The sequence below is a fragment of the Calonectris borealis genome, chromosome 7, assembly GCF_964195595.1.
Source record: "Calonectris borealis chromosome 7, bCalBor7.hap1.2, whole genome shotgun sequence".
Classification (NCBI taxonomy): Eukaryota; Metazoa; Chordata; class Aves; order Procellariiformes; family Procellariidae; genus Calonectris; species Calonectris borealis.
In genome coordinates, this window is record NC_134318.1 from 14,625,380 (window position 1) to 14,641,905 (window position 16,526).

Below are 16,526 nucleotides of genomic sequence, written 5' to 3' on the forward strand. Positions count from 1 at the left end.
CTTCCATTTATCAGTGGCGAACCATTTTACTAACACTTTGTTAATGTTGCACTTCTGGTTTTAAGCATTTCATTCCAGTTCTGCAGAATAAAGCCTAAATTCCTATTTTAAAGCAAAAAAAAAAAAAAACCCCGAACTGAAACAAGAAGATTCATGCAATTTATACAAAGTAAAATTTTACAGCTTCAGCACAACTCAAATTTGAATAACACGTCACCTTTTACAGTCTGTATCCTGAGGTCTCTACCCACATTTGATCAAAGAAGAGGGAAAACACGCCCCTCATTCCCCCAGGGATATCTTTTCTGTCTTATTTTACCTTGCTGAGGTTTCATATTCCCCAGCCTGTCTCTCATGTGATGCATCTTTTCTCATCTATAGATAAATTCATTAAAACTTTTGAAGTCACTGTGTTGCTTTTCTCCTTTATTGCTATTTCTATTAAGGCAATGCCTGCCTGCCTGCCTGCCTTTCAATCTTTACTGCGTCAACACTAGTCTAGGTTGATTTGTGATGCATCTGAACTGGAGGAACTCTGTTTATATATCCTTATAAAGAAACCGTAGTTAACAGAAATGTCATACCCACTTGATGGATGCTAACTGATCTTATACTGACTTGTCATTTTCAGGGACTTCACTTGACTATTGTCACCACATAGCTCTTAAAAATCTAATTTTACAAGGCAATAAAATATCACCTTTTGATTATTTCATTTTTGTAAAAGCTTAATATCCTAGAGCAACATTAATGATTTTTATTCTGTGAACACGCAGTTATGTGGCACTCTTCTTTGCAATTAGATTGATAAGACAGCATAAAATGACAATCACTACAAAAGTAACTTGGTTTGCAGCCGCTCCCTCCATATGCTTTTTTTGAATACAAACCAGTCTTAAACAGATAACATAATTACTGCAAAAGGGCTTAAAAACCTTTTCCTTTTGAGACAAAGTTAAGCCACAAAATTCAGATTTAGATCCAGAGTTCAAAAGGTCTCTCTGGAGTTAAACAAGCTCCATGTTAAATCCGTTTTAGAAGGACTTGCCCTCCTCAGATATCCACCTCAGGCTAGTCAGTCCTCCCATTTTCCCTAAATTGTTTTCCACTCATAGCTACCCCTACCTATCCAACCTTCAAAGTATTTCTAATAGCAAAATCTTATTTTCTCCTATGCCTTCTAGAAATCAAAAAAGGAAGAAAAAAAAATTCAAAAGGAATATTGACAAATTTAGAAAGGCTAAGTAAAGTTGACAAAAAAAAATATTCAGGTTCTAGAAAATCAATAATTCAGTAAGAGACTCAGAAGTTTCATTCATTTTATCTATTCAAATTATTTGAAAATATATTCTGTAAATATTTCACAACTGTGACGCATTTTTTCCGCTATTTAATAACAGTCCCTTTACAGACCACCTTCGTGGTGTCCAGTGCAGTTAGCAGAAACTTCAAAGCTGTGCTTAAAGCAGGCGACTGAAACTCCTGAGTTCTCCAGACTTCTCTTTCAACCTAAAAGATTTTTGTTTGGGTGTTTTGGGGGATTTTTTTTTTGGAGGAGAGGTGTGTGGTTCTTGAGGCTTTGAATACATTTCTGGAAAACCAGTTTTTTTCATTTTTAAACTATCTGGAGTTGTTTTACTTATTTAAAGTCCCAGTCTTCCAGGAGAGGGGTTTTGATCCTTTGTTACATAAAGAGGTAATCTAAGAACAAGTAACTGCAGATTCCAATGACACTTGCCGGTTTCTCTTTGATGAGATTCAAAAAGAAACATGATGTGCGCCATGCTGTCACAGGTTAAAGTATTATATGGCCACAGGCTATAGCTAACGCTAAAGGAACAAGACTTCTGACATTTCAAAAAGCCAGTCTAACAGACCCAAAGCGTCACATGGTGGAAATAGGAAAAAAAAAGATCCATGTAGAAACAAGGTGCACATTTTAACAATCATAGAATCATTAAGGTTGGAAAAGACCTCTAAGATCATTGAGTCCAACCGTCAACCCAACACCACCATGCCCACTAAACCATGTCCCTAAGCACCTCATCTACATGTCTTTTAAATATCTCCAGGGATGGTGATTCAACCACTTCCCTGGGCAGCCTGTTCCAAGGCCTGACCACTCTTTCAGTAAAGAAATTTCTCCTAATGTCCAATCTAAACCTCCCTTGGCGCAACTTGAGGCCATTTCCTCTCGTCCTATCGCTTGTTACTTGGGAGAAGAGACCAACACCCACCTCGCTACAACCTCCTTTCAGATAGTCGTAGAGCGCGATGAGGTCTCCCCTCAGCCTCCTCTTCTCCAGACTAAAGAACATAATTGACAAATTTGGGCTGTGCACAAATTTTGGGTGGAAGCTGAGAAGTCTTGAACCCCTCAGAGCAGGGATGATAAACAAAACCTGTTTCTAGTGGCCAGTTCACGCTGATTGTAAGCAGTTTACAAATGAAGTATGATCAGCTTATGGAGGAATTACATGATGGGGTTGACTGCAACAGCAGGAGTGTGGCTTAATGACTTATAAGCTTTACATCCTATTTTTCTCCTTTTAGAAAATAATGCATTTATTTTGAAAAAGGATCAGATAACATTCCCAATATTTGATAGGGGATCCCTCTTCACTTAAGCTTCAGGTCAAATGGGACAACTCGAATGTTAATATGTCAAATATGAAATTAATACTGCACATTATAAAACTGAAACACACTTTCTGCATAGGAAAGGAGTTTTCAATGTTAAGTTAAGAATAAAATAGTTGAAGACGGAGTTCAACATAATTTGATTAAAAAAGGGTAATGTGACAAACCCATTCTCAATGCCTTGTTCACCGCTTTGGAATATCTGCACAGAACAGTCAAAGCTCTAAAGGTTATACTTTGCCTCAGTATAAAAACTGATCAAAAGAAATATCCGCAGCCTACATACAACTTACCTTTCAAGACTTGTTGGGCCAGGCAGCTCTAGTCCAGAACACTACAAAGGATAGTACATGAGTACATTTGTACAATTTATGTTGTATATGAGTTCCTAATCCTATAGATACACACAGGACTACACATGCCTGAAAAACTACTTGAACATGAAGCTATATTAAAGTTGTATTTATAATGTTGAATATAGAAGTGCTCTACCATTGCCATGAACTGCATTTATAGAAAATTTAGCCCAGATGGAGAAAGCTGAAGCAATGTTTCAAATATACTCCTATCCTTTCCTTTCAGCATGTGACTGCTGTTTCTTTTCTCTTTGTCCCGTTAGTACTTCCTCCATAGATGAAGGAGATGATGACTGAGAGAGGTTCAGGGACTTGTCCTACCCAGTATTAGCAGAGCTGACAGTGATAGTGACCATGAGCATGGGTTGCATTGTCATGCAGCATGCAGCCTTTTCCCTTACTGCTGACATTATTAATTTTGTTAGGTTCCCTGCAGCTCCCACGATTTAGGCAGGTTTCCCCCATTTTCCAAGATTAACAAACTACTACTGAAACTACTTGAGTTTGGGTTGGGTTGGGGTTTTTTATTATTGGGTGTTTTGTTTGTTTTTTAACATCTTTCACTTACAGCCAGAAAACCTGGTTAGGAGTGGAGAAATTAAGGGAATTGGAAGATGTTAACATCTGTGATGCTTAAAGGTCCAGTAGAAGGGCCTGTGTTTGGGGTGTTTTGACGTTGCTCTATGTGTGTCTTACAACTGTTTTCTTATGAATTTGATCCTAACTTTGACCTGAAGGAAGGTAGCAGGTGGCAAATCTGACTGCAAGAATCCATGGATGCCAATTCAGGAACTCCTAAACACCATCAGGTAGTTTCAAGAGGTTTCCTGAAAACAGAATCTTAAATATCTTAACAGTTTAGTTTAATTAAGCTAAATGGACACGATTTAGCATGCATTAATCCATATTAAGTATTACATAATTTGTATTCATATCTGTGATGTAAAGTCAAGACCTGCCTAACATACACCTAAAATGAGGTGAGAAGCTGGATTTGGCCTGGTATTGTTAAAAATATTGCAGAGCCACACCACATTGTTTGCCACTATGCAACCTCAGATAGTAGCCATGCTGAACAAGCTTGGTTTGTTTAGAGGGCTGTTTTTTAAAAAAAGCTCTTGGACGTGTAAATAACTAACAATTTTAAGACAATATTGTTGGTATTTTCTGAGTGACTGTGGTCCAGATTCACTTCCCATTTAATGACAAGTGAAAGTTCTGAAAATGTAACCTTGCACTACTACAAGGTAAGATTAAAAACATATTGCTTCAGTATTTCATGCACGTATACTTCAAATAAGCTGAATATTGTTATCAGATGCATCACTAGCGGTTCTGAACACTTTTACTACTGCGAACCCTAAGCAATCCCACAAAACTCAAATGAGCTGGACTTGTTTGTAAAGCTTAACTGACACCAGTCAGTGTTGGCTATGTGCAGTGTTGGCTATGTGCAGTCCAGACACAAGAGCACTCATCTCACTGTTCAACTTTTAGAAATTAAGCCTTGCATTTCAAAAATTGCTTTTTCCTGAAGCGACCTCCAAATTCACCCTTTGGTGTCCTTCAGCAGTTCCCTTCCTAATCCAAGCACACATTCAACCACAAAACGAAGTTTTTGCAAAGCAACACCAGAGCCTTGGAGATTATCATACTGCACTTGACTACTGCGTCAAATAGTTTTTACACTCCTCAGGGTTGCTAATAGCAAATTTTTCTGCTACTCAGTGCTGATTATCAGCAGGGTATTAATTTTTTCCTCTCCAGAGGGAAGATAAATACATTACTGATTTAATTCCTGAGCAAAATGTTCATGTTGTCACTGTCCAGCTGCAGCAGAAAGTTTCTAATATCTCCCTTTCAGGCTAGGCATGCTTAGAAAAGTGCATATGCACGTACATACGCAGAGATACGTTACACTATACCAACACACAGAAATGTACCTGAACAGAAGCTTTTCCTCTTTTGAATGCAGATGAGGACGACACGTAAGTTAAATTTAAAAACTGACTGGGAGAGTACCTAACTCACATTAACCTTCTTTATTTATATTGGAAGAGGGGCCCTTCTTGGGCCATAGGTATGTCCAGTGGATCTATATCAACTCAAGTCAAGGTCCCCTGACTTACATACCTTAAATAATATAATTTTGAAAGCAAGCCTCAATATAATAAAATAAAATTGCCTTTGTAGTCAGAAGGTGTAAAAAGTACATTTCAGCAGAACCGTAGCTTACTGCACATCAAGTGGCTGAACAATTTCATGGAAACAATGCAGTCAGAAACCAACCAGGGTAAGTAAGCATCTCCCAAGTAAAGAGAAACAAGTCTGTGCAACCAACACAATGCTGCAAAGAAATAAGAGCAATACCTTCCGCAGTATATAAACACTGTAGGGCTTTTAGCCTTGTTAGATGCAGCTTAATCTGGGAGTCTTTTCTGGGCTTTGTATTGTATCTATATGAACTTCACCTCTACTCTTGAGAGAGAAAAGCTAGAGTTCCCTGTTAAAACCAAGTCAGATAGGTACCACCCTGTCCTGTTGTTAATTGATTTTCCTTTCCCCCACTTTTAGGATGCAAAGTACCTTTTTCCTTGACATATACACAACTTCTGTGTTTACACATGCACATACAACTTGGCAGAGGTAAAATCTACCTAGGCTCTGCACTTTACCGTTAAAGGTCAAACAAAAGGAAAAGCTAAACCAAATACAAAGCAAACTATAATGAGAGCTGTACAACACAGAGAACTACAAAACAACAGATGTCTTTGGCAACAGGCTTTCACATGGAAAAGCACAAGAAAATAAACAGAAAGCACAAAAAAAAGACTAGAAGAACAAGCATTATTCTTCAAAAAACACAAAACAACCCAAATAAAATTTTAAAGAGCACCCAAAACCAGAAGACTTAATACATTACAGTTTCCAGGTATAAGAACAAAAACAAGAGATTGGATATGACCCTTTGTTGTCTGTCACTTCATTTAGAAATTTAAGATGAACAACATTAATTAGCAAATGGATTCAATTCCAAGAAATTCATCTTGGCTAATATTTTTGACATAGTTTTGTTAGTAAACAATTTAAAAAGTGCAACAGTGGAGTAGGAGAACATATACACAGATGGTATTCTGGCATATACTGAGCAATGTAATAGAAAGTTACTTTGTCTCCACATTACTACCTGAAAGCATACCTTTAACTCTGCAAATACAGAGCAGCTTCACTTGTAAAAGTGAAAAAAAACTGGGGTTTGTGTAAGCTGACATCACATATTTCCAAGGAGATTATCATCTCTGCAGTTCCAGGCAATCTGAATTTATTTTCTTTTCACAGAACCACTTTGCAGCCTGTACTTGGTTTCCTTTTAGATTATGTAATTTTATTTGTTCTCAAGTCAAAAGTAGAGAAAAGTGAATATTTTGGCTTTAAGCAGGGACAGTATTATTCCAAATCATAAGGAATCAAGTCCTCTGATGGCCTGCCCTGCTGCAGCAGAACATGTTTTATAAGAACAGAGACTGGAGGATGTGTTTTTATCCTACCAACAAAAGCAACACCATTCTCTACACACAACAGCAGTGGTCCATAATATGCTTTCTGACAATAGGCAAAGGGTCATCTCGCATGGCAAGAATAGCCTCCAGCATGGATTAAAAATATAAGAAAAACATTTAACGTACTTGGATCTGACAAGATTGAGTCGGTTTTCGGCAAAAATTGGTCACAGCGGACTCCTTGGTAGCCCTCTTTGCACCTGAGAAAAAGGGGATAAATGACAAACATACGCATGCGGTCGTAAAAGGTTAATTTCAAGGTAGTAAAATCAAGTGAAATTCTCCCTGGCAACGCTGCGAGGGACTTGCATATTTACAGTTATTTCAACTATTATGGAAACAAGGTTATTACTGAAACACAATGGAAGCACGTAAAATCATTTGTATTTCAAAAAATTCCCCTCAACCCATTTCGATTATTTCAGAAACTATGAAAAGAAACATCACTTAAGCACAACCCTTCTTTTAGATATAAATTCAGTGAAACAATCAAAGAAAAATCATCTATAAAATAGACATATTTGTAATAAAATGAACTCATTAGGTAACACAAAGCTTTATAAAGCTTCTGTACTGTACAAGCCATCAGATTAACAACTTGTTTATCTCTGGCTGTTTGAATAAGTAGGAAACACTTATCTAGTCATTAATTCTAGGACTAGTTTCTATTGTGCTTAAAAGATAACATGTTTAGGCATGATAAACAATGCCAGGCATTGTTTGTAAGTGAACGGTCTTAGATGTCTGTGGGATTAGATTTAAAAGCACATAAACCAGAATACCCTCCTGGCTTAAAAACATGAACTGGCTTTGACTGACAGTCTAATACTATTATTTATCTTAAATCCTTATTTTGAAGAAATTCCATTTACTGCATTTGGACTGTTCTCAGAAGTCTCTCTCTCGCTCTCATTTCAACTAAGTGTATCAGAATCAGGCCTTTAATTATTTATTTGCTAAGCAATTTTTCAGAGAGAAGTGATGGACACTTTAATTATAAATGATAGCAACAGGGACTCTGTATTTCCCAAAGCTCTTGCACATCATATAAACAATATACTCAAATCAGCATCACCACCTTCATTAGGATTGACAACTGCAGCTTGAATTATGTGATAATGTCAAGAAGAGAAGTTATCTGTTCCTTCACAATGTTTCTACTCAGGCCTCCTCTAAAACTTGCCTTTTAAAATGCCTTTGGGTTAATAAATTAATGCTTCAGTAAGAAGTACCTCTCACCAACCTTGATTCAGGGATTAGAAAGCACATTTGTGAGCAAATATGTAAATTATAAGAATTGCCATCAGACCCAAAAAAGCACTAACAATCTCCAGTAAGAAGAAGATTAAAAAAAAAAAAAGATATTATTTAAAAACCTCCCTTTTGGCCTTCTGCCGTGAAGGATACTAAGTGCTACTTTAGAGATCAGCTTCTTACCAGTACTTGTCTGCCTATAAAATGACTGACGGTGAAAAACTGAATTCAGATCCTATGGTAGTGGTCACAAGTTATCAGCCAAGGAAAAATGTTCTAATTTTTTTTTTTTTTAAATGCAGAATGTTCAATTAAAATTGTCCACTAGTCAGAAAAACTGAAGAAGTCTCCATATATTCAGACACTGCTGCACACATCTTTTGCCTCTGATTATGAAATATCAGAAGTTGCCTCACATCAAACAGAAACTCTTCTTTGCAGTCTTGAGAAGAGTTGGTAGACCTCATTTCAAAGCCTAAGAACAACCTATATGGGCTGGGGATATTCTTGTCTTCGCATTAGCATTTTCTATTAACTTTTTGACATACATTTGTACCTACCTCACTTACTATTACCCTATTACAGACTTAAAAATCTCTGTGCTAAACTGTTGGTCTGCAAGTCATAGAAATGTTCATCACATAGCCCAATTCCACAGCTGAAAACTTTGATGCTACATGTGAGGATAAAGAGTCAGAGTAATAACTCCTGGAAGAGCTGTATCTAGTGCTGATCAGCATGCGTGAATACCCATCAGCCAGAGGCAGGCACAGCAATGCTACAAGTACCCTCACGCCAGCGGGAGCAGCCCCTTCCTTTCCTCTCTGATGGCCACCGGGGCACATCTGAGCCAGAAGCCTCTGCTGCCTTCCTTTCCTACCTCTCCATTTCTCACATAACGAACAGAAACCTTAGACTATCTTCACTTCACAGAGAAATAGAGCCTGCACCATTTATTCCTCTCTCAGATGGTCCAGGTAATTAATTGTGGTCTAGGTAATGAATTGTTCATGCCAGAATTGTAGGAGAGAAATTTTGCTACTGTTAGCTGCTGGGGTAGATTTGCGGTGTCTCTATTCCAATCCCACCAACTGTGTTATTGTCCAAATCAAACATCAAAAAATATTTTTTGTATCTCGCAAAAATGGCAAAAGGTGCTGTTGATATTTTCACCTTCCATTTAATGTTGTTCGCAAGGGTTACATTTATCAGTTGCAAATACAGCAGATGCCGATAAAGTTGGTGGCCTCAAAAACAATCTGATGGGACACTCCTGTAACTGGTAAAGTATCACCCCAGTACAAGACTCTAAGTTAGATGTGTTTCCAGGTCTTTCTTTTCCTGACTTTGTAAGAGCAATGGGTTGGAACAGAATATATTACAGAGTCCCTTAGATTTACAACTTCTCCCTTGTAAAACTCGGCATCCCCCGTACCTGACTGAATTGCACGCTGCCACAGCTATGCTGTGCAATCTGGAGAGAATGATGGGGATGGATTTCTTCTCTTAAAAATGTATTTGCTATGATATCAAACTATTATTTTTATCCTGACAATATCATATATATACTGCTGCTTGTATATACATAGATATATCATGCATATACTGCTGCTTGTCTCCATCACTGTGAAACTGGAGCATACAGTGATCGGCTGGCTGACTGACCTGGATGAGTCTAAAGTAACATTTTCACTTACCTGTACACTTCAATGAACATGCCACAGGAGAAATTTATTTTTGTTACTTTCAAAATTTAGTATAGATGTGGCTGATATATCAAAGAATAAATATAATCTTTTAATGTAATGACATAATCTTACGCTAAGATAACAACTACTATGGCCATACATAGCTTGTTTTTTAAATTATATTAATTTTTTCAGCAAAGATAAAAACTAAGTCTCCTAGTTTCATTAACAAATGACTTTTGAAATCCGTAAGACACCAAGTAATAGCAATAACTGCTCTGCTAATATCACATCAAAGTTTAAACCTTTGTAATTAAGTCTTGTGAAATTGAAGTCTTGTAGAATATACATTTGACAGTTATAACGTTACAATATGATAAAAGCTGATCATGTGTGGCATCCTATACTCTTTGCTAAAGCATCTGCCATCCGTCCTGAATGGGCAGATGCGATAACTGCTTACAATACCTGACAGGCACACATGCTGCTAGTTGGCATCACACCTCTAAAGTAAAAAAAAACCCACCCTGATGAAAAACCCTATTAAAACAGCACTGTTGTGTCACATACGGAAGTTCAGGAAAGTCCAGCTGAGGTTGTTCAATAGTGCATATGCAGTGTGAATGATCCCATTCATATTTACAGATGTACTAAAGAAGCTGTGAGTAATCAGGGAAATCTTGAGAAATGCTTTGATGCAGCCGACTGTTTCAGAAATGATCATTTGATTATATGACAAGGAAATGTTTATTAGATATGCCTTTAAAAAAAAGAAAAAGAAAATCAAACTAGGATAAGATATTGCTCGTAGTGAAGCGAAAGCTCTGATCTGCATGTGGGACCCCCGCAGCAAAGGGTGGAAAGGGCAGTCTCAGCTCCATTCCAGCACCAGAAATCACTTCTGTGCTGAAGTGCTGCACTGTATGAGCGGGCTCGGGCACACGCTTAAGTGTAGACTATGGTGAAGGGCTCCAGTGAATAGTGTTAATTACAGCCTCCTTGCAAAGTAAATATGAAAATGGAATTCGTTATTTTGTATTCAGATTTTCACCAAAATAACTGTATCTGTCTAGGCTCTAGACCAAAAATATCAACAAAAATGTATGAATGGAATGATTTAAATCCTTCTGTTTAAACGGTATGAAAAGAATCACAGGTAAACTGCAGCCGCTAAAACGCTTGCAAACAGTACATGCCTAAATGGCATCTGCTAAATTTAACTAAGATTATTTTATCATGTGTTTTCACACCTTTCATTGGTAATGTACCTTCTCTGCATTATGATTTTTAAGGTCACCAAAGACAAACTGCATTGTGCACTGCACTTTACAGAGTCACCCACAACGTCCTTTGTGTGAAAACATACGCGCAGAAACACATTTCTCATTCTGGGTGAGAAGTTTTTTCTTTCTACTCAAGCATATTTGCACTTAAGTATTAAGAAGTAAGCAAAGTATGAGCATTTATTCAATCCTTTTGTTCCCATTTTAATATTAAAGAGTATTAATACATGTATATTCTAGTCAAAGGGATCACAGACAATTTCTCAGAATTGTTTCTTGTGTATTCAAGCCTTATGGAGCCAAGGGATATTTCAAATAGATGACTGCATCACATGTAGGAATAACACAGCACTCCAAATCCCTAGATTTCAGGTGGGACACACTAGTAAAAAGTAAAGTGAGTGGGGGCAGAGGGGTGGCAAACTGCACGTTAAGCGAAGCTGAAGAATAAAATATATCTAAAGCCAGCAGGAGAAAGGGAAGATATTACAAAGAACCTACTTAGAAGAGTTAGGGAAGGGCATATAAACCTTATGGCCAAGAAGCCATTACCATCACAGTTTACATTTTCCCCAAATACTTCCATATAGAGCTCCGTATCCCTATTAAACTGAAATATTTTAGTTCTCACGGGACGGTAATGTACAGGAGGTAGGAGAGAGAGTGGCACCAGCAGACTCCAGAGGCTATGAAAGACGATAATGCCATGAGCCCCCAATCTCTTTCCTCTTCCCCTATGATACTGCCCATCCGTTTGAAATGGGAATAATTCTTTTTCTTCCTTAAGTATGATGATCACATTGCCTTTGACCATGTGAATAAGCATGCAGAAAATAGATTCTCTGCACAAAGTCCAGAATTTTGCAATGATAAGATATATGAGTTCCTCTGAAATGGAAATTTTGAGAATGGCATTTAGATCCTCAGTGACAGACTACACCAGAAGACAAAGTTGTAATACTATACATCAAGAAAATAAGCATATCCTCGGCCAAAAGCGATTTGTGATATTTAACAGAAATGTCTTAATAGTGCAGTGCCCAAAAGATGAACTTATATAAACCTATAATCTGATTCTAGCCTTATAAACAGAAGTAATGCAATTTGAAAGATGGAATTAATAGTACCTATGAAAAATGAAAGTTAATTTTTGCAGTGTATCCAGAACAACGCATGTTTCCTTCCACTTGTAAAAGCTACAAAATGACAATCTCAAAAATGCTATTAATTAGAATGATCCATCTCATAATTTCACTGGATCTGTTAAAAATTATTTTCTCGTGACACCATTACAGCCGTTGTACTGACAATCAAATGCCAATAAGAGTATATACTGCATCTCTTATTTATTCTCTAAGGGAGGAATCAGAGACCATGATAAAGAAATATTCCCAATGCTCTAAAAATTTTGATCAAGTGTTTATTTCCACACAAAGAATGCAATATGCTTTATCCTGGGTTAGAGAGCCAGTCATGCAATAAATATACAGTAGCAAGCCATGACATTGTATAGGCCATTGGGTTGTCCCACAATCTAGCCTGAAATATGCCATAAACAATGAAAAATAATTCCTCTGCTCTGCAGGTAAGCTAAATATAGACTTCTCTGCTTGCAACTAGAATGACCTTAACCGGAATCAATGGAAATTTATATTTATTATTGTGACTGTTATTAGGTGAAGATTTTATTCACAAGGGAAGAAAAAAGTAATCTTAACAGTGAGGGTCAGACAGGATGTCTTGTCATTTAACATGTGCAGCATGCCACTACAAGCAGAAAACAGGCTTCCTAGATTCAACAGATTAGACCACTGAATCACAATTTAGAATTTTCTCAGTGGATACCATGCTCAAAGCCAGACAGAAAATGAACACTTCATGAAAATCAATAGTTTACCGGGCAGGCACTCACCTGAGAAGTAAGAGATTCGCATTCAGTTTTTGGTGTGATAATGAAGCATTAAAGACTTGAACCCAGGTTTTCTATATCACAGACATATCCTGATCTCTTGATTATTATTTGCTCTAGGAAGGATTGCTCTTGTATTGTTCTTGAGAAAAAAATCAGACATATTCCATTTCATCTCAAAATAGATAGGGGGTGTGGGGGGGAAGACAATGAAACAGTTTCCAACACAGCTCTAATCATGCGTGAGTGAAACAGTCACGCGTTGAGCCTTGGAGAGAGTTACTACTGTTACCAGGTAATTGTTTACACCCAACAGAGTTTGTAGTGAAATACAAACCAGAAGTAATATTTTAACTGCAAATCAGCTAATAGTTATTGGAGACTTTTCCAGAAATTGCAGGGCTCAGGAGAAAAGGTATATATTGAGCAGTGCTGGCAGAGATGACATTTTTCTCTTTGCAAATCTGTTTCTGTAGTTGCACAATGGAAAGACTTTTTCAAGTTGATATGACTTTTCCAATATTGTTTCATAAAAGGATCATGCAACAACTTACCAGCAAACTGTTAAAGGCAAGGGCTTTTCTTAATTGCGAGAGTGACCACGGGCATTGGAGCATAGGAGCTCTAACTGCATGCGGTCTGCTGGCAGCAAGCACGCGGGGCAGGGGGCACAGACGGGAAGAGGAGAATGAGGAAGGGTGACAGTCCCTAATACAAAACCAGTTACAAAAGCCTACCATAGCAACAGGGGAAACTTCATTAATTCCTCCCTTGATCTATTTAACACTCCAACATATATAATCGAGTAAAGCTCAGTCTCCTCCTGAAACGAAATACTGGACTTCAAAGCTAGATGAAAAAAAAAGCCATTTTTCCTCAATTTCCATCAGTGGAAATTCCACAGTTTCCATCAATGACATAGCGCACCTACTCCATCGCACTCCAACCTACCACAGAGAATCACTTTTTAAAATATGCTTCTCACTGGCAGGCTCTATCCTTCTTCCTTGTCCAAAGATGACAAACTGTAGCTTGTAATCACTTTTAAAATGCACCGGTGAGATCTTCCATATGGATTCACTACCTAACACAGCCTTCAGGTCTTGGTTGTGGTAATTTTATTAAAACCCATAATGCAATCGTCTAAGTCATATACGACCACAACAATCCAGTAGTCTCTACTATTTTATATCACTATACTAAAGCTATTTCACTAACCAAACCATCTAGTTACCCGGTATTTACAAACAACATCAGTAAGCAAAGCAGAAAAAGCAAACATGGATTTTTGACCGCCCTTAGTAACCTCAAATACAAATAGCCACAGGCTTTTAGCACCAAGAAGCAAAAATGATACCTTTTGTGCAAAACGTGTAAACAGAACCAGTCATTACGTTTAGATAGGTGGGTCTTTACTTTAAAATGCTGTGGATTTATGGCTGCAGCAATATGTGCAGCTCTGTGACCAGCAGACTCTTGGGCACTCCTTGCATAAAGTTCTATCCCCTACGGTCTATGTTATGCACAAAATATAACCTACAGTCAATATAAACAGATAAAATCAAGTAAATTAAATTAAAATGAATGCATGGCATTAGAAAGAACAAAAACATGAATCCCTTCAGATGGGAAGGCCAGAACACTTACCCAGGACACTCACCCCCCTCCTCTTTTTCTTTTTTCTTTCAGATTTTTTTTTTCTAAAATAATCTCTACAACAGAGGTGCAACTTACTGTATAATAAAGGTTTCATATCAGGGTTTGAACATACTTTATCTTTTGAAGACCTTACAATCTATTATGTGATTGATAAAGATATGTATCTGCCTTTTCTTTTTCTTTTCTTAAAGAAATAAGGTTGACTATTGTGTAAAGAAATAGTGTAATTCTTACATAATGGACAATATCAACTTTAAGAAAAAAAAACCAAACAACCCACCTTTTCTGTCAATTTTCTTTTTAAATGTTGCAGCTGTTAAAAATAAGCAGAGCAAGTAACCACAAAGGAAATTATATTGAAAAGGCAGCCAAAGAAGGGTAAGAAAAGTTTTGTTTCTGTATCATTTGCCCTAGAACCAGGCTAGCTGAAACACTCTAACATCAATAGAAAAATTGAATCAGACTTGGTAAAAATCATACTTATCATTGGTATAATTCACTATATTTTTTCAGGACGTAAATTGTCAGTGCACCTCTCTGAAATAGGGAAGTACTATTATGCTCTTGGTGCAAATGGCATAGAGATTAAAGATGACAGCTACAAAAACCCGAGTCATTACCCAGATTTAGATAATACAACTTTCAACTAAATTTGTTGATTCCAGTGTTCCAGGCTCCTTTAGCCTTGGAGAAACTAAACGGGGATACTTTAGTAAAATCTGAATTCTGTAAATCCTCTGTAGGAGCCATTGAACTAAATGAGGCTTTTAGCATTTAAAAAGGAGTTAATGTGGATTTGACTTAAATGCCTCATCCAAAGTTATGCAGGAACTACTGAATTATCATTCCTCTCCTGTTCTGGATAGTTTTCCTTCTTTGTCTTTCATAAAAGGTAGGTCAGAAAAAGAAATAAAAATTAACAAGAGGTGGTAGTAAAACTATTCAAGCTGTCCAGACCTATGGCAGCACCTGAACTAATAATCATTTCCCTCCCCTCAACAGACCATTTTTTTTTATTTGAAGGTGTTCCCTTAAAAAAAAAGAAGAAAGTTTCATATACTTAATCAATGCACATAGCCCATGCAGAATTGTTACATAGTGGTTCTAGACGACAGTACTCACTTAAAACTCAGGTTAAGTTTTGTAACCGAAGATATAAATTTATTGTATTATTGATAGTTACTTGGTATCAAATTTACTTGTGGCATATCCACATGCAGGTCAACTAATACACACTAATACACAGGCTTTAGGCTTTTCATGGGCTGAGAATTACCTTCACCCACTGAGGATAATGAAATCCTTAAGAAATTATTTATCCCTTTGTTTCCATAATACATATATGTGGATACAAGTCTCTTGCATAACAATTTGACGTGGCAATTTAGCAATTGATTGTAATTTAGTTGCAACAATCAGATTCAAGATCAAAAAAAGGTTTTGCATTTAGTTTTTTATTGTAGCAAGCATGTGAGAATTTGAAGAGGGTACAGTTATAAGAGAGCAACAGGTAGCTAGAACACAGTCATGTTTCAAACCCTAGTGAGCAGTGTATAAACACATATGTAGAAGGCACTGGGATCTAGACAGACCTACTTACGCTGCTGTTCCGATCAAAATCAATGTATTTATTTAAATCCATATGAAACAGACAGATGCTTAGCTTCACTGCTGAATGGAGCCTAACCAATGTGAGCCTCCATCTCTGGGCTGCTACCACATCTATTATGTATGACAAATCTTGTTATGTAGCTTCAAAGAAAAAAAATATACCTTTTACTTGTGATTGAGCTAGGATGAATTCCATGATTTCAAGAGAGGACTTCCTCTCCTGTCTGCTATACTTCATTTTCCACCATATATTTTAACATCAAAATTTCTAGTTTTGAAATCCTTTGCTTTCCTTTCACCTGGAGAACAGTCTTTAAGTAAGACTGTATTTGGGAACTATCAAACCCAAGTGCATTGAGATGACTACAGAACAGACATGACGATGATCTGGCTTGTTCAGTCATCAAGAGAATGAAATCTTTCCCTCTCCGTTCTTAGCTCAAGCTAATACAAAGCAGTAGTTTATTGTGTTGGAGATAAATTCAAATCCAATAGGACTGCATTACTCTGCTGCAAAAAACATGGCTAGAAATAGAAACACCACAGACAGAATTGGGCAGCAGCAG

The 16,526-nt window shown here is 37.2% G+C and overlaps 1 protein-coding gene across 1 annotated transcript in view; it reads right to left on the minus strand.

Annotated features, from left to right (window-relative positions):
• The window catches only part of NRG3 (neuregulin 3), a 420,580-nt gene that overhangs the window by 107,775 nt on the left and 296,279 nt on the right, over positions 1-16,526 (minus strand). The window contains exon 3 of the mRNA XM_075154338.1: positions 6,683-6,756. Coding sequence (XP_075010439.1) covers positions 6,683-6,756 — 74 coding nt within the window. The remainder of the gene's footprint in view (positions 1-6,682; positions 6,757-16,526) is intronic.